The 27,993-nt window shown below is 43.2% G+C and overlaps 1 protein-coding gene across 10 annotated transcripts in view; it reads right to left on the reverse strand.

The window, feature by feature from the left end:
* Nucleotides 1-1,755: 1,755 nt before the first annotated feature.
* Nucleotides 1,756-27,993, reverse strand: part of Dgki (diacylglycerol kinase, iota) — a 461,894-nt gene continuing 435,656 nt past the window's right edge. For 9 of the 10 annotated variants that reach the window (XM_039108368.2, XM_039108367.2, XM_039108371.2 and 6 more), the window contains 4 exons: nucleotides 26,503-26,623; nucleotides 16,628-16,664; nucleotides 14,942-15,041; nucleotides 1,756-11,605 (listed from right to left, as the gene is read on the reverse strand). In XM_039108368.2, coding sequence (XP_038964296.1) covers nucleotides 11,489-11,605; nucleotides 14,942-15,041; nucleotides 16,628-16,664; nucleotides 26,503-26,623 — 375 coding nt within the window. In that variant the 3' untranslated portion in view covers nucleotides 1,756-11,488. The remainder of the gene's footprint in view (nucleotides 11,606-14,941; nucleotides 15,042-16,627; nucleotides 16,665-26,502; nucleotides 26,624-27,993) is intronic. The other variant, NM_198782.2, reaches the window with a different exon arrangement.

Raw genomic sequence — 27,993 nt, forward strand, 5'->3', positions numbered from 1 at the left:
CCCTGAGACTGTGTCACTCCCCCACAGTCTTCCTCCGCAGATCTGGGAAGGAACGAACACTTCTGGAACCTTCGCATCACGGCTGGTCTCCAGTTATGCTCCAGCTTAGAGCAGTTTGCTCTGCTATGCAGTCCTCCATTTTCCCTGTGGTGTCTAAAAGAGAATCCAAAACCTGTGCATGAGGCCACGTGATGCAAGTGTGGGCGACGCCCTGGGCTTTGGGAACATTTTCCAATCACTCAGTGGCCGCATCTTCTTGAGAAAACTTTAAACTCTTTGCATTGCCGTTTTCTCCTTGGTGCTTAGCTGGAGTTGTTGGCGGGAGACTCTGATCTCAGTGAGTTGGATTTATTAATCAGCTTCCATTTTTCACAAAACACGCAGGGCCTTCTTTTCCTTAGTCCAGTTCTCTGGATTTCTCAATTGGAAAAAACTCATTTTTAACACAGAAGTTTAAAGAGAAAACATTTTCAGATACGCAAGAAGACAGTTCACTTCACCAGACCTGAGGTAAAGCAACAACTTGTGAGTAGACTCTAGGGAATTAAAAACAAAGAACACGGAGAAGTTAAACTGGCAAGAAAAGGAAATCTTAAGGTGACTGTGAGGCATTCCTGGGTACGTTTGTTAAAATTAGGGAAATCTCAAAATTCATGAGGATGTAAATAATGTCCTGCTTTGCTTTTTGTTTTATACGTTAAGATAGTATATTGTAGACTTACAGCTGCTAACCAGTCATGAGCACAACGTCTTAAAAGATGGAAAATCAGTTTTGAATGATTGAACTTCATCACTGCCAAAGAAAATAAAATTCACATCTAACATCTAAGACACAGGTGTACCAGAAGCAGGAAACATGACACTGAAGGGGATAATAAGTGTCTATTGTAACCATCTCTGAACTGACACAAATTATAGTTACCAAGAAAACAGTCTGGAAACACTGTGGGGGGTAGGGGGTTCATATAAAAATGTTGCAAGAGAGTCGGATACTCCTACATGTCCATGTGAAGGCCAGAGGCGGATGGATACTGGGAGGCGTATGGATACTGGGAGGTTTGCTCTACTAGTCTCTCATTGGACCTGGAGCTAGGCTGATGGCCAAGCAAGTCACAGAACTCTCTTGTCCCTAAGAAGTGGTTCCTATAGCTCTGAGATTTTTCCATTATGGCTACTGGATGTTGGCACCCTCCCAGCCTTATATAAAGACTCTTAGATTTCTCACGACTAGGTAGTTTCACCACACATATACAGTGTAGCCCCCTAGCAAAACCTAAAGGGGAGCCTCTGTCTTAATCTCTCTTTCCTAAAACTGGTCTGTCTAAGTAAGCACCAGCCTCATGTATATCCTAAACTCTCAGCCCCATGTTTGAAGTCTGCCGGACTCTGCTCTTGTTGGTACTCACTGCCTCAAAATAATCTGCTGTCCATAAGATAGGGGCGATTAGACTTGGTGCCATTTGATTCTCTTCTTTCAGGAACACGACTTTATTACCCAGGGTTCAGCATTTAACAATGATTCGTTTATACTCCACTTGTATTAAGACTGGAGAGTAAACCTGACCTCTTTGTAGTTCTTTGTAGAAGCAGAAGTGTAATTTTTCTTCAAAACATTTCTACCTTATTTAGAATCCTTTTCCGACGTTGCCTGCCAACTCTTCGTTTACCTTTTGATGGAAAGAAAGTGCAATTCAACTAAAGTGAAAGTTAGCATTCTCATCTATTGTACCGTGGACCAGAAAGAGAAGAAACAAATCTATTATATTTCATTTTTATTCTGTACATTTCCACACGATTCACAATACAGAAAAAGTGTCCAAAAAGTAAGTAGAACTAGTCAATTTCTTTTTCAGAGATTAATTCAGTCTCCCAAATTAAATCCATTGAAAATCTCTGTAGCGCAACACAGTGATCAAGATTCTTTATATAAATAGGAAATGCGAGAAAATTAGGGAAAAATACTTTATGACTTTATTACAAAAAAACCTCCTTTCTTCCCTTCCCTCAACCCACCCTTCCCACCCACCCTCCCTCCACTTCATAGTATCTGGATCCCACTTTACCTGGAAATATAACTTCCCCTTCCACTGCCATAGCTGCTACTTCCGGGGGAAACCCCACCCCGCAGCCGCCAGCTCTGCAGTGGCGTGGCTCTGGGATGTAATCAGACAGAATCAGAAAGCGTGAATGAGCCCTTTACAACATGACCCCAAGCCTTCATATACAGGTAGTAGCCTCCGCGAGTGACCCACCTCCAGCCGGCGGTCCTCGGGAAGCCTGAGGAGCCTTTTCCCTCTGGAAAATCGATATACCAAACCTCTTCCTTCTGATGGCAATACCAGCCACGTAGCGCTTCACAGAAATCATTTCCTCCCTTTCAAATAGCTGTGGGCCCCAGAGCAATGCTGGCGGTCCACATAATCCTTGGCAATTTGGGAAAAGAGCTGAGCTAACAAATACGGGGCTTCTTTGCGCCCTAACTTTTTCCATACATGGTTTTCTACTGCGCTAACATTTTATCCTTTAAAGTCCCCAGATTCGTCCCACTCTCCCCCCGGGGGCAGACATCCTGCTGTGTCCCAACTCACAATCAGGATACCAGCAAGCAACAAGAGCCTACCTAACTGCACTGCAAATTAATCCGGTGTGTGCATGGGTTAGTGCCTCAGTCCAACCAGTGAGAAGTGTGGAGTAGGGTGGGAAATGAAAAATATCACTGATAGAAAATCCAGTGATCAGGAGCCATTTGAATGCATATAAGGGTGCAGTGGGCATCAGACGAGAAAATGCTTTAAACACCATAACTATGAAGAACACATTGGTGAGAACTGCTCCTGAACTTCAACAAAAAACCCAAACGATGCAGGGCCTGCCATTTCTTTGGGCTTTTTTTTTTCATTTAAGTAGAGGTTGCTTGTAAACTGCTCATATTTTCGGAGGGGGTGGGGTGGGGAAGAGCTAGACTTGTATCCTCAAATAACAAAATCTACTATCAGAATAGTTAAGACGAAAATACATGTAGTTTTATAGATGAAATTCTTCAAGATGATCTTACTTTCCTCAACTTTTATGACGGGCTAGCAATCTGTGAACAAGGCCTCACATGGTGGTGCACGAGTTTAATCACAGCACTCAGGAGACAGAGGCATGAAGATCTCTGTGAGTTTGAGGCCAGGCTGGTCTACAGACAGAGTTCTAGGACAGCCAAGGCTACACAGAGAAACCCTGTCTCCAAAAGAAAAAAAATCTGTGAGCAGTTCGGGAAAGTCTCAAATAACATCCTACCCTTCGGGAGTTCTACTACAAAGTTTTCCATTAGTGGCCTCCATTCCCTGCCCTAAGTGTCACCTTCAGTCATGAGAATGAACAGGATAAACTAGGCTGCATAGACTGAAACTTCCCAGCTAACACTCCTTGAAGACACTCTCCGAAGTTTGTCTCCTACGTTGGTTTACATGAGGACCAAGGTTTGTTGAGTGTGTGCGTTTATTCTCTGTGAGTTGCTATGGAGCCTCTACCAGTACAAGACAGAAGTCATCTAGCTGTGTCATGCCTGGGAATCTTTTCCTTTTAAATTTTTGTCTCTTCTTATAACTCTGTTCTTATCTTTTTCTTTCCTAAGTCAATAACAAGGAGTGACACAGGAGAGAAGAGAGAATGGGGTTACAAAAACTCTCTCAGAGCAGAGTTCCGGGTATGATGCATTTCCTCAGTATCAGAACACTGACTCTTCTCCCTACCCCAGGCAGAAAACTGTCTCAGGCATCACAATTATGGGCAAAAAAGAAAATGGTCAATTAAGAATGTAATCCCCTTAAATAGAAATATAGAAACACTAGCCTACTGTCATGAGCTTAAGTTTTATTTAGTCACAGAGAGGAATAGAAAAGCTCTCTTTATGGCCAGAAAATATATAGGTGTCTTCAGTCTTTCCTCTAAGCCCCACTCCCAACCAAAAGGACAAGTAGAAAAAGTGTGTGTGTGTGTGTGTGTGTGAGAGAGAGAGAGAGAGAGAGAGAGAGAGAGAGAGAGAGAGAGAGAGAGATTGAGAGATTCTATCTCTGAAGAATTTGGGCTATATTTACAATGTATAGTATTTTTTTTTTCAAACCTGCCCTGGATTCCTCATAAGAAGTTGTCATCTGTCAGGAGCCTGGAAGCAAATGGGCTCTAAGGTTTACTTCAGTCTAAATCTGGGAAATATTATAATTTTCCAAGTTCCCTCACAAATAAGGATTGACTTTCCTGCGATCAATGAGCTGATTTTTGATCTTCACTTAAGCACTAGAAGAAAGAGTTGAAAAACACTTAGTTTCTCAAGAAAGCCCAGCTGAATTTTTCTGGATACAATGTTTAGAAACGAGAAGTCTTCCATAATAAAGCTACCAGCTCTTTGTGCCTGTTTTCATCCCTTAGAACATGGATCTCACAGTACCAATCAACCAATCTCCTTGGGACATTCTTATCCCTAACCTAGCAGTGCCTTTTTTTTTTTTTTTTTTTTTTTTTTTTTGCTCAGGATCAAATGTCCTTGTACAAATTCACCAGTCTGCTCATAGGCGTTCCTGGCAGAATATACGATCATAATGGGAGGACGCGAGCTATTCTTTCCATTTCAAGCTCAGCAGTGTCTTAATGTTTAAGTATGTGATTATGTAGGGTGAACTTTGACCCTACACCCTCCCATAAAGAGATCAATCATGCTTTGAATGACAGGGCCATTCTTAACACCTTTTGGTACTGTGTTCTGAAATAATATTATCCTTCAATGGAGCGGGGAAGGGAGGGAAGGAGGGGGAGAGAGGGAGAAAGAGAAGGGGAGGGAGGGAGGGAGGGAGGGAGGGAGGGAGGGAGAGAGAGAGAGAGAGAGAGAGAGAGAGAGAGAGAGAGAATAGAGAAGTCATCAAACCCCAGAACTAGCTTTTTCCTCATGAAATCTACCACAGTATCCAAACCTTGAACACTTTTGTGTTTGAAATTTATTTCCACTGGTAGATTCTCTTTTTCCCAATGGAGAAACTTTGTATCATGGAAATTTGAACAACAGATCTAAAACTTCAATGAAGGTAAAAGTAGACAACTATTTTCCCAGAAAACATCAATTTGGAGTACATTAGTCTGAAATTTCAAATGTTACCTAATCTGGTGGGGACCCTGTGACTGTGTGATTCTGTGCAGGTGGAGTTCACTATGTGGAGACCCAATTTATTCAACTGGAATATCTTACCTGTATGATCCCCCCCATGGAATGATGTCAGATGTAAAAGCTCAAAACTGTCAAAAATGCATCAAATTATCAAAGCACTGACTTAAAAAATCTTATGGAAGTTGTTAATAAGCAATGTTTTAAATTACTTTATATTGAAAGCCACATGTGTCTTAACAAAGAGTTGAGAAAAAAGAGAGACCCATTTGCTCCCACTAAGAAAGGCAGCCAAGTCAGACACACTGGCCTCCAGGTACTGGAACGTTGGAAGCAGAGAGGAAACCTATCTCATTGTTTGGTTCTGAATTTCTTCCCTTGCAATTACCGTGCTGGAACCAGAAGCCAAGGGATTTCCCATGATGCCTTTCATGTACATTTACTGAGCTTCGAAAGATTCCTGAGCAGAATTTCCTTCTGTGATTAGGTTACAGTTAATTCTAAGGATCTCAAACCACAGCATTTTTTTTTCAATATTGGAAGAATGGAAAGATTTCCAATAAGGCTTTACTTGAGAATGTCCAAAAATATTCATCAACACCCAAAATGTTTTCAGAAGAATTTTGAATTTTTATCTCCTTATGTGTGCTCCTTTTTTGAGTTCTTGAATCTGTGCTTAGTTTTATTATTTTTTTTTAGAATGAGAAGCAAAAACCACCCCCTCCAAGGTTTCAAGCTTCCTTGTGTATAAAGTGATGTTTTTTATGAAATCAAAGTTCTCATGAATTTTTAAAGATCAAATGCTGCCACCAGACAGACAAAGCCATTTTCCAAAGGATGTAAAGAAAATAACAATGTAATTGCAGCCCCTTCCCATCATCAGTCCCTACTAGTGGCATGCCTAAAGATGGTCAAATACCCTCCAGATAAGTGTTTCCAGATGTGGAAAGTTTGTAACTCTGTGTGCATGCCCACTGCACTGCTTGCAACTCACACTTCATCTTCTTTATATTTAATCAAAACCCACTGAACGTTCTGCTTATTATTCCTGGTTTAGCTCCCGAGGGCTGGGATAAATAAATCTTAGCCTTTGCTTAAGTAGAGTTTCTAACTTTCACCTTAAAGGCTTAGTTTCACAGATTTTTTTAAAAAAAGAATATTAGCAGGACTCCTAGGAAACGAAAATACAAAATAATGCTTTCCTATTTAACCTTTGCTTGTGCATCACTAAAATATGCCGGCCAGAGGAGCAAACACAACAGAGACTCTGGTGAACTTCCAGGACATTCTGAGAGACCCTATAGTCCATACACAGACAACTTACAGAATTATAAATTATTCAGATTTTCTTTTGTTCCCTGTCTGCAGAAGACGTTTATCGGCTTCATCCATAGGTAGCTATATTTTCACTGAGCATCGCAATGAGTGATAAATATTTTGAAAGAAATGTTTAAAAATAACACTTACAAATAAGAAGGGTTGTTGAACATATTATTGGATGAACATAACTGAATGCATATCTAGTAAGTGCTTCCTGGAGGAACACGTCATCCAATATTCAGGTTTTACTATAAAGTATTTGCTCTAATAGCTTTGGGATTGTTCTCTGTTTCCTCTTTGGGACCAGAATAATAATGTTCTGCATGAGCGGATTTCCAGTGTGGTATTCTTCATTTATTTCTGTTTTTAGGTTTCTCCCTAAGCACATTAACAGCCTTAAAATCCATAGGTTGCCCTCAAAAGTATAACCCATATATAATCCAGTTCTCTGGGTGATGTTAAAAGCACATGTTGCTTACACCATCTAATGTGGAAGGAGTGTCTATGTCTATGACCTCTCAGGTCACTAAAACAAAAGAATAAACTAAACCTCCCAGACTGCTTCTAAGAATCAACTGTTCTGTAAGGCGGCCAAGGTCAGTAGGCATGTTCTTATCCTTTGGGCAACATGGGTACCTGCCCCCAAAAGGAAATTTTATCGTGATAGATTTTTTATTATAACATCTGGGGAAGATTTAGGCAGCTATGAAACAAAGTGATAGGCGGTGGTGCCTACAATGTTGCCTGAGGCAGAGAACTGGGGGGGAGGGAGGTGGGCAAGCCGTGAGTGATGATTCTGGAAGAAGACATTTCATGGGCTCACTGTGGCGCTCAGTCCTGAGAAGAACTGAGAGTTACAAAGGCAGCCTTTTTGAGACATGGGCAGAGGGAGTTTATACTAAATACATATTACAGTGTGTTCAGATAGCTAATTTAAATACACGGTCTTTCTTTCCCTAACGCGAACAGAACTCAGTTGCAGAGAGCAATTAGCAGCCTTAGTTGGTGGTTATGGCGAGCCATTTTTAACGAAGATCTATTTTTACTTTTAAAGAGCATAACTGAATAAAACACCATGCTGTGCTCAATGATTTAATTAGCTTCTCCTACTGGAAGGCAAGCTGCTCCAAACTCAAGAAACTACCCCTTCTCCCCAACAACAGCCTGCCCTAGTTGAAGAGCATCAGAAAGCCAACTGGGTGTTAGTCTCCTAAACTCAGCTTTGAAGCAGTGAGGAGATCATAGAGGGAATCGTTCTCCTTTACTGCCTGGAGATCTGAAAATAGCATGGACAGGCCGCAGGACTCAGGGTGGTTTCATGTACCATGCAAGGCAACGTGTAAATAATCAGAAGACTTACTGGTCATGGCCTTTATGACTCTCGCAATACCCAGTGCCATGTGCAACTGTAGCTTTGCAGGGATAGAAGGAAGCTCAGGAATAGAGGAAATAACAATGAAATGAAAATCCTGTTTCTCTCCCAATCACTGCCTATGAGTGTTAACTATACACATGAAGGTGACTTGCATGCTTACAAAATGTCTTCTTTTCTAAACATATGCAATATGTGCGTATGGCATATATGCCCATATATGTATACAAATAAATACACTTCTATTTATGTATGGGTGGATATATGTGTGCATGTACAGATATGTGTGTACGCGAGTGAGACTTTTCTGACATGACATACAAGCAAGCATGTTTGCCCACATTGGCAGTGTTTCTCATTAGGTCCTGAGGCGGGACACCAGCACAGAGGACTCCTACATGCTGCACGGGATACTTCTCATGGAGTTAGGACTTTCGTAAAATGCATGTGCTGCTTTCATAACTAAACTGTGTGTTCATGTAATTGACGTGTGGTAAGATGAAATTGCTACACCTTATTTTTCAGACATGTATAGCCTAAGGATTCTAGCAAACACATTTCTGAGATCCATCACGCAAAAGAGTCTCTACTAGGCCCCAGGGGAGAAAGGACTGACCCGTTGAGCATCTCAGAACTCAGACCAATGTGCCTGGGCAGCTTCTGGGAAAACAGGAAGAATCAGGGCACAGGGGCCTTCTACCATTTCTTACTAATTTCGCTGCAGCTGAATTCTGCCTCAGAACTCCCACTGGGTTTCAATCATCGCCTCTACAATGGTAGCCAGAAATCTCGAGGCAAGATTCCAAGTCGTGCTGTTTATCCTTCTAGGGTAACTAATTCTCTCCTGTCTCTCTTGTGTTGGCCAATGTGGTAGTGTCAAGGATTGGGCTAATGTTTCATGATCTACGTAATACAAGGTCACAAAAATGATTACCTTTACAGCTATAGAACACTCTCTTTTAATAACACTTCATTTTTCATGCTCCCACCAGCCTAATTTAAAGAGGAATTCCAAAGAAGACACAAGAGACTGGACATTAGAGAATCAGCTAGGCTGGCTGCTCCTTGCAGAGTGTCCCCAGCAGGCTGTGTTAAGATAATTTGTTACAGGTACATATTTTTATGTCTGATAAAGTTGTGTGGCTAGCACTGTACCATTTTCTTCCGCACCTCCTGTTGGTTCCCTGCACGTGACATTATATGCCTAAGCAGAGACGGGCACTCCTGGACCACACGGCCTTAGCTCTTCCTAGCGCTCAGAACTATCACACATAACAAACAACTAAAGCAAAGCCAAACAAAACAAAACATCCTACAGGAGACAGACTTAAGGTGGGTAAAATCATGAAATCGTGCCTTCTCTGCTCACATTTTCTTGCCATCCCAAGTTTCAGAGGTACTGTATCTTCCAGAAATGGATCATGTAGAGTACGTTGCTCCTCTGCGGTAATGTCTGATCTAAATTATTTTTAGGTGTTTGAGAATAAATTTCTACAGTGCTGGGACCCTTACAGTAGTCAGTACTCCATCTACCTTCATTCTAGGGATTTACTTATCTGGGAGTTATTGAAATTGGCTCATAACCACATCGATCCTAAATTTTCTCTGGGCTGTTCTGAAACCTTCTCGGGGAAATATGAGATGGTGGTTGATGAAAATACGGTCCTGCATCTCAGCAGTGGCCAGCTGGATAACCAACTGCTTTGCTTAATCGAGGGGGTAGAAGGTTCCAGTCAGAGCCGGGCTCCAGTCCGTTCTAGGGATTAGGTTTGTCATCACAACATTTCCTTGACAGCCTCAACAACTGGAAAACTAACAGAAACCCGGCGACTCCAACTCCTGGAAATGATCTAGTCCAAAGAGAGTTCCAGCTCTGAGATGGATGCCTAGAAACACATTACTCTTAGCCAACCCATTTCCTCACAGCTGGATACGATGCCAAGTTTGGTCTTGAAATCACTATTGGGAGTCTCTGGTAATGAAATCCCTTCCCACTCAAAGCCTCCTTACACCTAATATGGCACATCATGTCCGTCCTTTCAAGATGATGATTTGTGATTCTGATGAGTAAATTGTCCCCATTGGACTGTGAGGTTAAAGGTCACGTGCAGAAATGCAGAGGAAGCATTTTGCTGTGTTTAGGAGAAAGGTGGAAGAAAGCAGAAGGAAACAATTGCATACCCCACTTATATTTCTGACCTACACTCTAAGTCGAGGAGGTTGGGTATTTTCTCCTCCTTACTACCAGGTCCTACCCGATCCATGACAGGAACAGAAGTGACAATTTTAGAAACCATTTCTGCCACAGTGGCCTATATTAAGAAATTTGTAAGAGGAGAAAATAAAGTAGGAAAAGGAGCAAAATAGATTCTCCCTAATACACAGGAAATGGTATCATCAGACATGATCTCAGAACCTAAAAAGTCATAGGTGAAGCACAGACCAGGAAGGGCCAGGCGTCCTGAGAATCTGACCATGGTACTGGTGAAATGTGGCCTTCCTCGGGCCTTCCTTGATGTCATGAAAACTGAACTTTTAGAATCACACACACAAACTCCCTTTCGCCACGGTATCCATGAGCCTGTAGCTATTAGCCTCAGCCCCAAATGCCAAAGGCTGTTCTCCTGTACTATTGTGACATACACTGCTGCTTTTATTTTTGCAATGTTTTTCAAGTCGATTAGACTGCTTTCTGTTATCACTTTACGAAGATTAGGACGAAACATCTGAGTGCTCCATTTCCTATAACCGCTGCCCAAGACAGGTTCAACCCTGCCATTGAAACAGCACATAGAATCACACGACTCTGTAAACTAGTTATGGGGGTTCATTGCCTCCCCGGCTCATCTCTACTGCAGCAGAAGGTGAAGACAGCTGCACGCAGGCAGAGCAGAGCTGTACAGATAGCCCAAGCTGAACCAGTCCTGCCTGTCACCGACAGCCCAGCTTCCTGAGCTATCTCTGGGTAACATCTGTGAAGTACCTCAAGCACAGACAGCTCCCATACTACCTCACCGTCCCCCAGAGACAGAGCACACAAGTTGACATTAGCCCCGTGGCACTTCCCAGCTCCTATGTGATGAAACCCCGGGGGTGGGGGTGGGACATGCAAAGCCACTAGCTACTCTTGGTATATTTAGTCTGCAAATGGAAGTGGTTTCATAGATATATTTCTGTAAGACATCCGGGAGGGTTTCAAAGACCTTTAGACAATGTTGTGGTTGGAAGACTGAAAATAAAGAGACGAGAGCATGTTTTCTAAGTCGATGGGTGATTACAGTAGAGTTATGAGGTACAGGGGAGAGATGGATGCCAAGAGGGAGGGGGGAGCAGTGAAAATCTTCAGAATCTTTAAAATAAATTAGAGGGGTGAACACAGAAGTCCATGCTACTTGCTGGAAGCAATAAGGATCAGATTTTGTGGAACGTGTACTCCACAAATCTCCGGTAGCCTGCCCCCTTCTCAATGGGCTATCATGTCCTGTTGTACATCCCCGTAGCCCTTAAAACCTGATAGCATTTTCTCAGAGAGAGCCTTGCGGGAGAGAGGCGGATATGGATTCCGTTAGCTTCTTCCAGGGGAGCTGCCCAGTGGCTGGGAGGGCGCACCAGGTGATACGCTTGATCAAGTTCTTCTTGACTGTCTACCAGGGTCAAACAGCAGTTTCCAGGTCTTCGTGGCCAATGATCTTATAGTTCTGTCGGCTTTCTAGGTAAGCAGCCAAATCCGGGTCCCCAGCCTGCTGTGCTCGCTCTTGGGGTGTCTTTCCCTACAGGGAGGAGAAGAAAAACAATTAGCTGGTGTGAGATGGGGTCCATACATAACACACAGCGATCAGCCAAGGCTGCAGAGCCTTCTTCCATGTTTGATGCCTCAGAGAGCATGAGATGCTTTCGAATCTATGACGTCTAGAGTCAGAATCGTAGCAATGTGTGGTGGTAAGTTAGAGAGTAATGGCAAAGGCTGTGTCTTGGTAAACAAGAAGTCGTGGAATCTCCCTGAGATTGGGGAGAGACTGTGGGGAGAATCTGTGTGCAGTGAGTTTGAGTGCCAAGTACTTTTCAGAGAGGAACAGAGGAAACACTGAATGAAATCGGGGAAGCATTGAGTCGCATTTCTAGTTCAGAATTACTCTTCGCTGACACTGGGGACTGAGCAGCAGAAGCCGAGAGGAAGAGTGACAGCTCCGTGGGTCACCTAGAAGGCTCTTCCTTTGCTGATTTCAACACCCATCTTCCTACCAGTTCACTGACTTGGTTTGCACCCAGTACTGAATCACTAGCTTAAGATTCCTCTAACAGTTCTTCTTGCCCAACTGTGGCTGGGTCTTGCCTTCTCTTTGATAATGGTAAGGCTGACATCTCTACCTTCTAAATATCCAGAAAAGTGGGGTGAAGGGAACCTCTGAGCAGATTTGTAGTAAGTCCTTTGCTAAGATAAAGCTCCACTAGGACAGTGCCTCTATCCTAAGGGTTCCAAGAGAAGTTCCACTCTCGGGTATATCCAGCTTTTATGTCGCACTGGGTTACAGAATCGGTTAGATTACAGGATTCTGACAAAGGAGAGAAGCCCAGCTATGTTACTATGTGGTAAGGTGTACAGAACCTAATTTTGCATAGAAAAGTTACAGTGTTTAGTAACATGTATGATATGATTCCAACTGGTTCTAAAAACCAAGAGTCAAATGAACATGCCTACACGTAAATAGAGATTAAGTTTAATCATGTTTATCTCTAAGTGAGGGGATTTCAAGTGACTTTTGTTTTTCTTTATGTGCTTGTCTATATGCCTAGTTTTCCAAAATGTGGGATCATAAAAATTAATCAGCTATTTATATTTTGAAAAAAGTACACTTTTATAATTCAAAAGGGAAGGAGTCTCAAATACCTTGAGTCCATTTATCTAAGAAAATTAGAAAATAAAAGGCAACTGTCCCCAGGCTGGACCTCATGAATTCCAGGTTGTCCCTCTTGTTCTTGTGTCTCTTCCCTGTGTTTTTAGTTTCTGAACTGTGTACAGGCCCAGCCATTGTGTGATTGAGTGGGCAGCAACCCTACTGTGGTCTGAATTGCTTTGGCCAAGTCACTCTTCCCCAGTGTGGCCCAGACTAACTCTGCCTACAAAGTATGTGTTTCTGGATTCAGTTAAGCACTGTAACACTCCAGTGTGATGCCATCTGAAAAGCATGCCACTGAAGCATTTATATGTCATTTAAAATGACTGACTAAACAGGTAACACATTATCTATACACCAAGACATAGCCAAGGTGTATTTGGTGAGCTGAGGGCGAAGCTGAGGCAGCCAGGGAGCAGGGATTCCAATGGGTTGTTAAAGGAGAGGAGAATTCCATGTAATATAACTGACTCAGAAGTGAGAGGGCCACTCACAAGGCAACTTATGTCACAAGGTTTGCTGTTCAAGAAAAGCCCATGGCCCACACTGTACATACATAGATTCTCATCATTTAACTAAAGCTAATGGAGTTTACAGCAATGACCAGGCTTCTAAGTTCTATGTACACATGCCATGGCTAGGGTTACTGGCTCAAAACCTACTCCTGTTTAATGAAAGCCTCACCCATACCTTAAAAGTCTTCCTTGCACCTATAGTGATACAGTTAGTAATAGGACTTATTGTCTACTCAAAGTCTTTCAAAACTCTGTGTGCTTCTCAGAACTGATGATAGACCCCATCATTGACTCATTCCCCCCCTCTGTCACCACCCATCTCTCTGTGTGTGTGTGTGTGTGCGTGCGCGTGCGCGCGCACGCGCATGTGTCTGTCTGTCCACCTGTCTGTCTCTAGTCCTATCTCTGTCCTTGCTCAACTCCACTGAGTTTCAGGACCTAACCTCCTACACTCCACATATCAACTCTGTGTCTTGGAGACTCTCTATCAACTGACAGAGGAGAAGAAATGTAAAATTTTCAGAAAACATAAAATATCAAAACAAACACACAAACAAACAAACAAACTCACCTAAGAAAGTAACCACATTTCAAGCCTCCTTGACATAAGTAAGTGACACTGTGAGGCAGAAATCCAGGCTATGAAAGTGATAAGTGAAAGTGGACCATGTTACTCTTTGTCCCTGTTTGTCCTAATAAGGCAGTAGGATATTCTGTGAACAAATGAGGAGGGCTGACCTGCTTCAGGCTACAAGTCAACAGTTAGTAGTGCAATAGCTAGTCTTCTCCTGGCTTCCTGCCCCCATTCCTGTCAGTAATAGTTTTTCACACACACTTCTGTGGTTGACAGTTACAGAATAACGTAAGAAAACATGCATAGGAAGACTCTCTGAAAATGTAAAGGTAACAGGGGCTGGAAAGAAGGCTCAGCAATTCTGAGCTCTAGCAGAAGTCCCAGGTTAGATTCCCAGCACACATACGGTGGACCATAACCTTTTGCAACCCCGGTTCCAGGGAATATACTATCGATTTTGACCTCCATAGACTCTTGAACACATATGATACACATCCATACACTCTCTCACACATAAACACACATGCATCTTAAATTAAATAAGTAAATTTGGTGAAAAATACAGAGTGATGCAGATCTATTGGGTTTAGAACTGTTAGATGTCACGGTGAGACCCCACCGTCTGGGGCAGTCGGTAGGTAGGCAGTCACTTTGGCAACCATACGTCAAGCAGTGGAAACAGATTTTAAATCATATTCGATTTGGTGCTGAAGATGACCATAAATTACATTAGCGTTTACACTGCCTTGATGTGGGGCTAAAAAGGCTCCTTGGTAATCAGGCTAGGACATTCATTCCACCTCCTTCCCATTCTCTGGCTATGGGACTCACTTCCCACCCCTGGCCTGCTGATATTTCAGCAGAACATCTCTAGTCCCATGCCCCTCTTTAGTATGTGGGGTTGATAAAGTACCACAGGCGAACACACACCCTCCCTTTGTGCTTCTACATTTAAACTGCAGTTTCTCTAAATGAAGCACTCTATTTTTTCCTCCTTTTTCCCAAAGCTCTAGGCCCTTCCATGAGCACAGAAAGGATGCCTGTGCTGTGGGTACAAGTGGAGGCCATGGTGCCTGCAATCTCTCACAGTGGGAGGATGTTTGCACTCGTTCATCCTGTTACCTTGGAGTCTGTCTGTCTCAGAGATGCTCCTGCGTCCACCAGAAGCTGGCATACAGCCCGGTTCCTTTGGCAGGCGGCCTTGTGCAGTGCAGTCTCACCCCTAAATCAAAGATTAAGAAACCAGGCATGGGTTGGAGACAGATGAGGTGATAGAGCAAAAGGATGAGGGACTTATCCTGCTCTGTGGCTGATGCTGCGTGCTCTTTAGCCTCCTCCCTTGTGAGTAGCTGAGACCTAGGCCAGCAGAATACGTACATGCTAGGGAGGTGGCCCAGGGATGTCTGCAAACTCCTTAAGTCACTCATTTAATGTACCTAACATGGTCTAACTTTAGCTGCTTGTCTAAACCGGATGTGGCTTGGGGATACTTTTTTTAAAATCACTACTATTATTAGATTTAGGATACATATCAATGATACTTAGCAAGCAAATTGTGCAGTTATGTCAAAACACATGAGGGGGAGCATGAAGGGCTCTCCATGGAGCTCACAGAGTCCTGCCCTTCAAACATGGTAGAAGCCATTGTGACTTTCACGAGTATGTCCTGAGAACTCAACTTAAAGAGCCAGACTGACTTCTTTCCCTATTCGACCGATAGTGGATTAGACCTGTCAAGTGGTGAAGGGGTAGCTGAGAAGGTCTGGAAGACTCCAGCAGAGCTCGCAGGCTCAGATTCTTCTAAGAATGCAACAGGCCTGAGACCAGCCTCTCAGTGTATGTGGGAAGTGGCAAAATAAAAGAAGAAGATCAAAAAGACAGACCCTCATCTGTCTCACAGGTGGGCCAAGGAAGAAGCTATTGCGCTCCAAGATAGAAAGACGCTCAGTGCCAGCATGCTTCATGAAAAGTCAAACGTCGACCACTGAGTAGCCAACCCAGGATGTGGTGTCCCCATTCACAACCATGCCAGCATGCCATCTCTGGATCGGTGGCTAGCTTTTCTGTGTCCAGTTCCAAGCTATCTCCCTTCTCACTTGCTTTCTCTTCTCTCCACTTCTGTTGGTAATCAGCTCTCTGGTTACCAGGTCATTTCTCTCTAAACCCACTCATCTTTATCCCTCGTCTAACTTTTTTGAAAACTCCCTGGTAGTTCCCACTCTGGCTTTCAGAGTCAATTGTTCATCTTTTTCTCATTCCCGTCAGTGAGAGAGTAGTTATTTGGGTGTCGTAAGAATAAGAAAGAAAGATGGAAACCAACATTTTCAGTTTAGGAACTGTCCCAGAGCTCATAACTGAATAACTGTGCTTCCAGCTCTCCAGGGGTGGTACATGACTCGCTCTAGCACAGACTGACAAACAGAAGTTGTGCCATTACATGCGGCAAATGTCTTAAGGCATTGGGGCTTCATTTTCTCACAAAGCCCACGCGAGGAAAATGCTGCATATGGTGGAGATAGAGATCCGTGAACTCATTTATTATCAGCAGTTCAAGTGCTGGTGTAAAAGAACCTTGTTGCTAGGGTGCACCAGGTAATGACAAGGATAGCATTGACAGTGCGTATAATCATCACAATAGAAATTGTTAGGTTTTGTTGTGTTTTGTGCAGTAGATTACCTCTGTTCAACCATTTAAACCATTTAGAGATGGATTTTAATCAGTGAAATTAACACTATGTCATATGCCTCGTGGACTGGATATGCCTTGACTACAACCGATTAGACTCTATAAGGAAAGGCAACACTCACGTTTCACTGTCTGCCATGTCCAGTAATTCCGCAGGTCCTAAACAACAAAAAGTGAGATTTCAAAAAAAATCCTAAAACTAACTGTGGGCAGAAAATCTGCATAATTTACAGGACGAGGAAAGGTGAACCAAAAGAATAAATTTGGTGACAAGGTTAATCACAGGACAAAGCAAGAGTAAGAAGACTATCACCAGTTTCCACCCTGGTCAATATGCATGAAACTGGAGAGCTAAGGGATGTTACTGACTGGAGGAACAGCTCAGTGGATAGGAAAACCTCCTATGAAAACAAGAGGACCTGAGTTCAAATCTCTAGCACAAATTTTTAAGAAAATGTTTATAGAGCTGGGCATGGCCCTGTGTGCCTACAGCCATAGCAGTGGTAGGGAGAGCAAGGTAGATCCAGGACCTTGGTGGCCAGCCAGCCTAGGCAAGTTTAGTGAGAGACCCTGTGATTCAGAGAGTTGTAGAAGAAGACACCTGAAATCCTCCTCTGACATCCTCAGGAGCAGATGCAGCCACATGTATATGTGTGGATCCACCATGCACATGACACACAGGCACACAGACATATACACACAGACACACACACAGTGAAACTGAAGAAATGAAATCAACTGGAAAAGAATAACTGAAAGTTAATTGTCTTGGTAGATAGAAAGGCCACCTACGTGGGCTCTGGGGTCTCTTCCATTCTCCAGCTACAGGAAAGGGCTTCCTTCAGTGTGATGGGAAAAGTGAAGACACACACACACACACACACACACACACACACACACACACACACACACACACACCGTCTCATCGCTGTATTTTGGAAATAGGATAAAAAGTCTACCCTTCTGAGAATTTCCATTTTTCAAATGGAATAACCATCATGCATACAGCTCAGCTGTTTATAGATACACCATTGCATCACATGTCGTCCAAGTGTTAGACTGGAAATGATTAGTACACTGGCCTCTCCCTTTCTCAGTGTCTGGCTAGCAATTAATTCCCTTCTTCTGCAAGCACAGTTTGGGATCCTCATCATTCTACTGTCTGACTGCTACCTTCCTTCTTTGAATCCCTCACCCAGTCTATTCTGAAGGTATCAAGTTAGACCCGTTTCTTCCAACCTCTGAGCTGACACCATTCTCTACCCATATGGCACCTACTCTTTATGTAGGTTCTATTTGTCACGCTTAAGTAAGATAACTTATTAGTCACATCAAGGCCATCCAAGGCCAGTCAAGATTAACAATTACACTATTTGACATGACACTTGTGAAACTATTGTAAAGTCCCCAGCTTAGTTGGTTCCCTGTACATCAAGACTCTACTAAACCTCTTGGAGCTTTCTCGTATGTATTTTTTTGTTGTTGTTTTGTTTCTTATTACTATGCCCTCCCTTGGTACTGAGGATTGAATCTGGTCCTCAGCAAATGCTCAAATGTTTAAAATTGATGAATGAATCTGCTTGGGAGTTCCAAATATGGTCCTGGTACTAAAGACAGTTGAGTCTTTAGAGACATGATCCTTGTGACTTTTGACCCATGTTGGTAGAGAGTATTACCACTGAAAATGATTATGTATGACGTGAAAGGAAATAAAGAAGAGTTTATAAGTTTCTACCAATGACTGCTACTGGCAGGTAGTTGGTTGAGGGAGTCAAGAATCCTTGTCACTCCCCTGAAGAGCTAAGTAACCTTGAATCTTCCTGTGGGATGCAGCTGGCATGCAGAAATCATTACTAATAAAGGCACAAATAATCAAGCTTCCATATGTCCCATTTGTTAATTACTCTGAAATGTTTAGATGGTGTTCATGGCCTTCCTCATGGAACTCCCCGTCCTCAATGTGCTGATGAAGTTCTATCTTTATGTCTAAGCTAAACTAACTGCACATTTCTTAGGCCTTCCCCAATTCTACGCCTGTTTCCCAATCTTCCTATCCATAATAGCCTTCCCTCTCCTAACCCTGTGCCTAAATCTAGATGCTCCTCAAAGCCCATTTGTGGCAATGTTCTCCAAAAATGTCCAATGAGACATTTGCCAAATGAATTCTAAACCTTCTCTGAGTCCTATGCTACATACCGGTTCTACCTTAGGGTATGTATTTCTTTTAAAATGTCTGTCTTGCTTTCTTAAGTGAATTATTCTGAATCTCTGAAAGGTGAGACTTACTTTATTGTTTCCATTTGCCTCTAAATTATATAAACGCTATATCAAGAATTCTGTGGATCCTGCAGTGGTAACATTTACCCTTCCCCTTGAGTTTTCACGAGTCAATAACAATCTAATGTACCCCTTAAACTCTTCATAAAATTTAGAGTAACAACTGTAGTGCTTTGGGACACACCACAGCTGACCAAATTAAGTCAAAACACTGCAACATCCGTGAAGGAAGGTGACATAAAAGGGCCACTTCACTCTCTCGTAATCGGAAGTCACTTTTTGACTCATTTCTGGAGATCCACATACTCCAGGCTTGCTCAGTTTCTGACAGGAGAGCTGCAACAAGATCAGGAGCAGGAGGATCACAACCCCTCCAGTTCCATTTAAAGAGCTCCTGTGGGGTTGGGGATTTAGCTCAGCGGTAGAGCGCTTGCCTAGGAAGCGCAAGGCCCTGGGTTCGGTCCCCAGCTCCGAAAAAAAGAACCAAAAAAAAAAAAAGAGAGAGCTCCTGCTACCCCCAGAGACCACTTCAAGCCAATGATTCAGGGAGGAATCCCAGACGGCTTTCCCTGGCAGCTCAATTGCCATTGCTGCTGCCCTCTGCACAGTGACTGAGGCAGCAAAGACCTTGCAGAGCCTTTCCCTCTGTTCTTCACTGAGGGGAAGCCACAGTGTGCCCCAAGACTTGCTGGGTCTATGCCTCTATACTGTTAAGGGACCTCAGAGCATTTTAACGGGGCTCAGACAGCCAGAGTTTAACAATCTAAAGATGAAGATGAGGAAAAGGACTTCGTTCCTCATCGTAGCTGACCATAATCACCACCACTGAAGCTCTGAGTGACCCCACAATGATTATCCAGCCTGGTTTGGGCACCACTGTGGCTAGCCAGGGTTCCACTAATCCCCTGTAGCTGGCAGAAGTAAGAGAAAAAGCCAGCAATGCTGGGAGCTGACACGGTGCTCTTATGACATATCTAAAAGGACTTCACTTCAGTGTTTAGGGAATGCCTCTGAAATGATTGGTACAATCAACCTGACGTCCGTGATCCTCCATCACATAGATCACAGGATGGTTAAAGAACATTTAAGACATTGGCAAGCAAATCGCCAGTACAAGTGAGGGAAGGGCAGCAGGCAGATCACTCCAGGTGGGAGCAGAGATCTGTTTAAGGCAAGGCCTGTGGATCCTTTCCCCTAATGGGGCTGCCTTCTCTGGCCTCAGTGGGAGAGGATACTCCTAGTCTTGTGGTGACTTGATATACCAGGGTGGGATGATACCCAGCCCCCAGCTCCTTCTCAAAGGAGAAGGGCAGGGAGGATAAGGGTCTGAACAGGGACTGAAAGAGGGTACTGTGACCTGGATATAAAGTATGTAAATAAAATAAATAAACAAACAAACAAACAAATAAATAAATACTCTATTTAAAAAGAGTTCTGGCACACATCTCATCTTTAAAGCCAGTCCTTAAAGCAGTGTTCTCAACCTATGGGTCTCAGCCCCATTGGGGGGCTTCACATGTCAGATATCCTGCATATCAGATATTTACAATACAGTTCCTAACAGTAGCAAAATTACAGTTATGTAGTAGCAATGAAAACAATTTTATGGTTAGGGTCACTACAACAGGAGGACCTGTGTTAAAGGGTCGAAGCATTAGGAAGGTTGAGAGCCACAACTAGCTTCAAGGATTGTTTTTGCATGGTAACAACAGCAGAGAAGTTACGTGATAAAAAACATCTGCACTAGATCTTAGTGAAAGGCTGAGAAGCAATGGTAAAAACCATCTGAATACAGATGTTTATCCCCTCCTGGTTTGTCCTGCACAGACCTGTGGGGAGCTCTGCTTTCACACTGTGCTGGCCTATTCAGTAGGTCACTGTGCTGACCTATTGATGGGCAGCTCGAAGAATGGGTGGATGAAAAAGATAAAATTAATCAACGGAACCCACACCAACTTTCTTTTGGAAGATAAAATACATTTAAAAGGCAGCACCTGTTTTTTGCTGTTGTCCATTTGAATCTTAGAGAAAAAAATGATTAAAAAAGTAAATGGAATTGTACTTTTCCAATGTGTATCAATGATTGAGAGCTGGACTTGGGATTTATTTTATATAAACAAATATCCCCATTATGGATGCTCTGGGACCCTTCCTCCAGGGAATCTGAAATAAGAACATGAAACTATCAGCAGATAATTCACAGTTTTCCATCTACACAAAGGCATCTGTGGTGGTAGAAATGATAACGTGGCCCCCAGTCTCAGGCATTTTCATACGTGGTCGCCAGTCGCTGATGTTATTTGGGGAGGCTTGGGTGTTACATATTTGCTGGAGAAAGTGTGTCGCTGAGGGCAGACTTGGAGACTCACAAAGCCTCTGTCTGCCTCTTCCAGTCTCTTCCCTCTGCCTCTTGCAGTGGAGGATCTGAGCTCCCAGCTACACGATCCAGCTGCCATACCTGCTCACGTGAAGGCATTTCACTTCTGCGACAGTCTTTAACCTAAAAGTCTAAGCTCAATAACCCTTTCTTCTATAATTTCTTTTGTCATGGTTTTCATCACAGAAACAGAAAAGTAATTGACAGAGAATCCTTGCATCTCTGTCTCCCCTCGTTGGCTTTTTTGTTTGTTTGTTTGCTCTTTTCTTTTCTTTTGAATCCCACAGCTATCCTGCACCAGAAGTATGAAGTCTTTATTGAAGGAGTAGAGTGAAATTCCTCTATGAGCTCTTTACCTAACTTCCAGAACGCTGTCATTAGAACTCAACAGAGACACTAGCAGGCAGCTGCCATGTCTTGTGTCTCCTTAGCCATGCCTTGTGTCCATTGCTGCTTGAACACAGAGGCAGAAACTATATCACACACAAGCATGATTTGGGGCAGATAACTGAGCCTCAAGTGACTCCTATCCAAAGGAGACAAGTAATGTTCACTGTGTAGAGGTATTACAATTTACATTTAATATCTAGAACCATACATTTTAGCAGCAATGAGTTACTACATATATTTAATTTTCAAAAGTGTCTGGGACAGAAATATCACTTAAAAAAATCAAATGGTGAATGATGCTTTAAAACTACTTTGGATCCCAGTCAATATTGGATGTTTTTCTTTATCCTTCAGAGACAGACCCCATAGCAGAAACATAGATTTAAAATGCTGTAGCATATAGAGAAAGGTCTGAAAATTGAGGAACTGTGTTAGTTTCTTTTCATTTCTCTGTGGCAAAATACAAAAAGCAAAGTAGGGGAGGAGGAGTATAGAGTATTTGGGCTCACATTTCAGAGAGGTCAGGGCATCATGGTGGGGAAGATACGACGGTGGGAGTAGCCTGGTCCATGAAGACACAGGCGTGCTGTGGGTGCTTATTCTGTAGGACCAGCTAGAAAGCAGAGAGTACTGGCTGGCCTTTCACCATTAAACCCCACCCCTTCTGCCTCTTGAGGTTCACAACTGCTCAATATACCAACTGGGGGTCCACGTGTTCACACATATGAAAAAATGCATGAACCTGTGAAGAACACTGTATAGTCAGGTCATAACGGGCACATGTACGCACATGCGCACGAGCACGCTCAAACACACACACACACACACACACACACACACACACACACACACACCACTGAAACTTCCTGAAGCCCTGCTACTTTGCCCTACATCTTCGAGCTCTCACTTAGCCACCCCACATCCTGTTCACATGACTCTATCATCTGTATTGTATGTGCATTATATATGATGGGTCTTTTATAACACACATTCTTTAAGCTGCCTCCTGCGGACTCATCCGAATCCCCTCTGCTATTCCTTCCGTTGCCCCACAGACTGCCTCGCAGGACCTCCTTTCCCATTAGTCTCCCTGATGCTGCCAACAGACCATTCCAAATTCTCCCCAGCCTTGGGACAAAGACTGCACAGATGTGGAGGGAGCTGGCACTGGGAATGCTAACAGCACTGTCATCTTGTCTCAGCAGGATGGGAGTCCTTTCTCTCTGGGACCAGAGGCAGAAAAAAATGGGGGAAGGGTGTTAAAAAAAAAAGAAAAGAAAGACTGAAGTCAGAAAAAGAGGGAAGACAAAATACCCTATTGAAATAAAAGGGAAACGCGTGAGTGGGGTTTTTATCTGGGGAAACAGTAGGGGGCAGCGGGGTGGGCATAGTGAGAATAAAAACAAAAGACCAAAATGCTGGGCAGTAAAGGAAGAAAAGCACACAAAAGTCTTGGAGGGGTGAACTAGGGGGAGGCAGCCAGTAAAAATGATGGTTGAAAGGAACTAAAAGGCAGGAAGCACTGAGAGAGTCTCTGCTGGAATCCCTGGATCCCCAGCCTCTGCCCTGTCTCTGGAATTGTTCCCTCTCTGCCTTCTTCTTATTTGCTTTCAGGCCTTGAGATGCCCAGATTCCAGCTTTTTTCTTTTTAAATAAAAGGAAGCAGTGTTTTGCATGTCTGAGAAAAGTCCAAAGGAAGATGCCTCCTACGGCTTTCTCAGAACACACCACACAGCCCACTCATAGCCCAAGGCCATCTTAAAGGAGCCTCAGAAGGAAAGTGATCCCTGCTACTTAAGGTGACTCATCTCTCAGGAATCTGGATCAGAAGGGATCCTCCTGACTGAGGGAGGTCACACTCCTCTCCCTAAGCATCCAATGAAGGGACAAAGCAGAGTGGAGCTCGGAGAGGAAGGATGCTGTGAGCTGAGGGCCAACTCAAAGGAACACAGAGAACAGGACTTAGGGAGCTTGAAAGAGCCCAGCAGTTCCTCAGATCCATGGTCAGCGAAGGCAGAATGTGACAGGACAAGACAGTGCAGAGGTCCCTCCATCTTGTATTCTTGCTTCGACTATTTCAGATTTAACTAGAATTTGATCTCCTCGATGGAGAATCCCTTGGAAAATCACCCAACCAACTGTATTCTGGGACCTGAGGCCACCTAACTTAGCTCCTGTTAAATTGTTTGCTTGTGCAAATCTCCTGCTGCACCCGCTGAGTGAACTATTTGAGATGTAAGTTTTACCTTTAAAAGACTCTTGGTCTAAATGCTTGAGGTTACACTTAGATCCCAAATATCAGAGTGTGGTCCTGGCTGGTTGGAATAAAGACTTCTCAATTGGCTCTAAACCGTGTCGAGTAATCATCTGTGCTGGGCTCCTGGTAACAGGGTCTTTGAAAAATAACTGTGGGATTTCTATTATCTGAAGCCCTTGGAGAGACTCGAGTCAAGCCGGTACATGCATATGCACAGGCATGCCAAGAGATGTTTGCAGCATAAACATTTCTGTTATTCTCCAGTACTACCATCACCAGTAAGTCAGAAGAGGTTCTATCAGTATGCAGAGAGCTCATTATGACTGTGGACCAGGTATGCCCAGGGTAATGCCTTCCATTTATCTCCTGACTCGAAGAATTCTGTGCTTTAAAGGACTTTCCACCATTTCAGAGTGGTGAATGGTTCTACAAAGATAGTTTATGATTTCAAAAGACACAAGTTAGCTGGGGGTGGAAGAGAACACTTCTAATCCCAGCACTTGGAAGACAGAAGGAGGAGAATTGCTACAAATTTGAGGCCAGCCTGCCCAGAGAACTCCAGGCTAGCTAGGACTATGTGTTTCAGATCAAATGGCGATCTTCTGAACTTTATGCAACTGGGGACTTTTCTTAAAAGGAAAATATGCATTGACAAGTGTGGCTTTAATTAGAGTCCATGTGCAATATTGCAAAATCTGCTTCTGCTCCTCCTCAGCTTTTTGGAGAGATTGCCACAGAAAACAGAATAAGCCTATGGTGTGTGAGTGCACTGGGATTCATGCCACTGTTTCATTTGCAAGTCTTGCTCTGAAGTGTAGCGGGTGGATGATCAGGAGAGCAGAAGAAGGAATGAGGCCTGCGGCAGACTCAGCACCACGGTTCCTCTTTCTAAGACGGACAGAAGTGGAACCATCAGTCTACTGGGGGAAGCCATTCTCCATGATCCACTGCTCCATGCTTTTCTTCCTTTGTTCTGACCATAGATCCAGCCAAGAGTTCAGACAAACTCTTCATAGTGAGAAGGGCAAAGGAAGAGGAGTCTGAAATGAATGATGTTCTACTATCAACTTTACAAGGTCCTTGCAGAGATCAAATTATGTGTTGTGTTCTGTACACGCACCTGACATATTATGTGAACTTGATAAAAGGCATCTGTGTTGGCTGTATGTGGCTTTAGAGTTGGGCCTAAAACATTCACATTCAACTGTGTTGAATTTATTTGTATACCTAATAATTGTTTTCCCCAGTCTGCTAATGCTTGAAAATGTTGAATCCATTTTCCTCTGAGTGCAGATTTGTGTGTGTCAGCCTATAGCAAACCGTTCCTGTTAGATACTCCACATAGATGCACTGAAAGAATGAGTGAATGAGGTGAAGGGTTAAGTGGGAGGATGCAAGTGTCCCCAGGTGCATAAAAGAAGAGGCAATGGGATGAGAGTGCCACTGTCTGCAGCCTATATGTCTGTGCAAAGGAAGTAAGCTTGAATGGTGGGAGAGATGGCTTGGCAGGTAAGAACAATGGCTGTGCAAAGTAAGCAGGCTTAACATCTAAGAGGGTCACCTAGGTTTTCTGTGGACCTGGGTCTCAGAGACAGTTTCTATTCATCTTTAAAAATCTCCAAGTGAGCCCTTTCCCCTTTCCATCCCACAGCCCTGGTTTTCTCCATTTCTAGTCACATTATAAACATGAGAACTTGAGAGATGTTCCTTTATATTTCCAAGGGCTTCTGAAGGCAGACGCTAGACCAATAGCCACCATCTTGGGAACGATCTAAGACCAAACTGGAAACTCAGTGAGTAGACATTCTGGGAGTGAGGTTGGCTGGTCACAAGGGGCATGGCAGGAGTAGGACTTTTTCAGGAGAATGAACTGTGAGTTGGAAAAAAACACAAATGAGAATCAAACAACAAAAGCTAAGAATCTAGGAAAATTTGGAAGGACAAACACAGGAATCTACAGAGGAATCAACCAGAAATATAGATTATGCAGCTGAGTCCAAACAATTTACAAAAAGCTCTACAAAACGATGCCAGGCCTCATGTTGTTAATTAAAATTTAAACTAAATTAAATAATTTAACATAGGGACTGGAGAGATAGCTCGGTGGTTAAGACCCCTGGCTGCTCTTGCAGAGGAGAAGGGGTCAAATCCCTCAGCACACAATTGCTGACAGCCCTCTCTATCTCCTGTTCCAGGTATCTGATTCTCTCTTCTGACTGCCACAGGGACCAGATACACACAGTTAAACAGGTACACGTTCAGGCAAAAACATTAATACAATAAAAATAAATGAAGATATAAATTTTAAAAATTAACTTAATTAACTTTATTTGAACAGTCCTGGCTGGCTTCAAACTCACTCTGCAGATCAGGTTGTCCTCAAAAGTCACAGTAATCCACCTGACTCTGCCTGCTGAGTGCGGAGATTAAAGATATTCACCCCAGTACCCAGTACTCATTTTCGAAAGCTTTTACATTTTAAATTAATTTCTTCCCCAAATCCTTCTCCTTTATAAATTTGGATATAAAAATTATTCATTTTAATTGCTTGGTTAAGTTGGCCTACCTGTACCAACAATGAGTATCAGAGGAACAGTTGGTGTGTGTTTTGTTGGGAAGAACTCGTTGAGTGTCAGTATACGTAGTGTTATCTAGAATTTCACAGAGAGGTGATCCTTGGAGATTTGCCTACTCACCATGGTCAAGGATGTACTTCACGATCTCCCCATTGCCAGTCTTGGCTGCGTAGTGAAGGAGGGAACAGTGCCCGGGTCCCTGAATTAATAAACTCCCTCCATTCTTATAGCTTTCCATGAGCTGAGAAAAAGAGACATGGGGAAAGAACATCAGCAGTACCCAGGACAGGGGTCAAATCTCCAAGGTCAGACAGAAAAGTCACTTAGGAAACCACAAATGTTTTTTTAACCTCAAATAATCCTCAAGACAAGAGCTAAACTGATGAAGTACCATCCCTCCATCATGCACATGGATGGTTAGTCTCATGCAACTCCGGAAAGGGTCTGTCTATATCAAATATCTCAATGAAATAGAAAAGTTTGGCTTTCTACCCCACCCTCTGAGCACTCAAAGAAAACTAAAATTTCATGAGGTTCGTCCAGCATGTGTTACAGCAGGAAGAACTTGGCTTTGAACCTCCAGGCTCTTTTCCTGTTTCTTTAGTTGTTCTTTGACATGGCATGAACACGAATGCTTCATTTGCTTGTATATAGCATTCATGCACATAGACATGTACATACATGTTAATGCACATATACTCAGAGGGAGGGTTCCTTTTTCATCCCGATACCTTCTGAGTACCAGGCAATGCATACCCAATAGGGCTAGAGAAAATCATGAACTAATGAGAACCAAAATAATGGTGTGAATGTTATTGTTTCTGGTTGAGGATAGCTAGTAGGAGAGCCAAGGATTTAGTCACAAGAGAGTAAAATGGACAAATGAAGATACAGACTGAGTTTGTGAAATATCGAATATTATAAAATGCAAATGTGTCACTATTCCCCAAACTGTGGAATAACAGCATAAGAGGAGCCTTGGTGAATTTCCTCATGGATTATTTGAAGACAAATCTACTAACGGAGCCAGTCTCAGGAAAAGCTAACACATAAGCAACAATAAAATGATTCAGTAACCAGCCCACCGGTCTCCAAATTCTATAGGAAGAACAAAAGTGTTGACTGCAAAGAGAGACAGTATAAGAGTAACAGAAGGGTAACAGGGGAGGAAACAGAGTTTTGGAACAAGCCAAGGAAAAGTAGCTAGAAATTCAACCACGAAGAGTGGCTGATCAGGGGAACTGGAAGCATGGGAGCGAAGGGAATCTATATTCCCAAACTCTGAGGAAAGAGACAGGAAGGAACAGCATAGAGATCCAAAGGAGAACCTTCTATGCTCAGCTATAACATCTTGTAGAAATACTGTTGCTCTGTGGGGAGATCTCCTGAGCATGACAACGTGGATGCAGCAGACCAAGTAGGGATCAGCTGTCCTGAGTGTTCCTTTTGGGAAGGCTGTGCACTGTGAGTAAAAGTCAGCCCATCAGTACTTTAAATGTTATGTATCCTCATTATATGGGAACTCCTGGAGTCTGTTCTACCGTCTTGTGTCATCCCCCTCCCTCCCTCCCTATCCCATCTAACTCCTTTCTATCTTTCTCATACAGAGCC

Source organism: Rattus norvegicus, chromosome 4 (assembly GCF_036323735.1).
Source record: "Rattus norvegicus strain BN/NHsdMcwi chromosome 4, GRCr8, whole genome shotgun sequence".
Classification (NCBI taxonomy): Eukaryota; Metazoa; Chordata; class Mammalia; order Rodentia; family Muridae; genus Rattus; species Rattus norvegicus.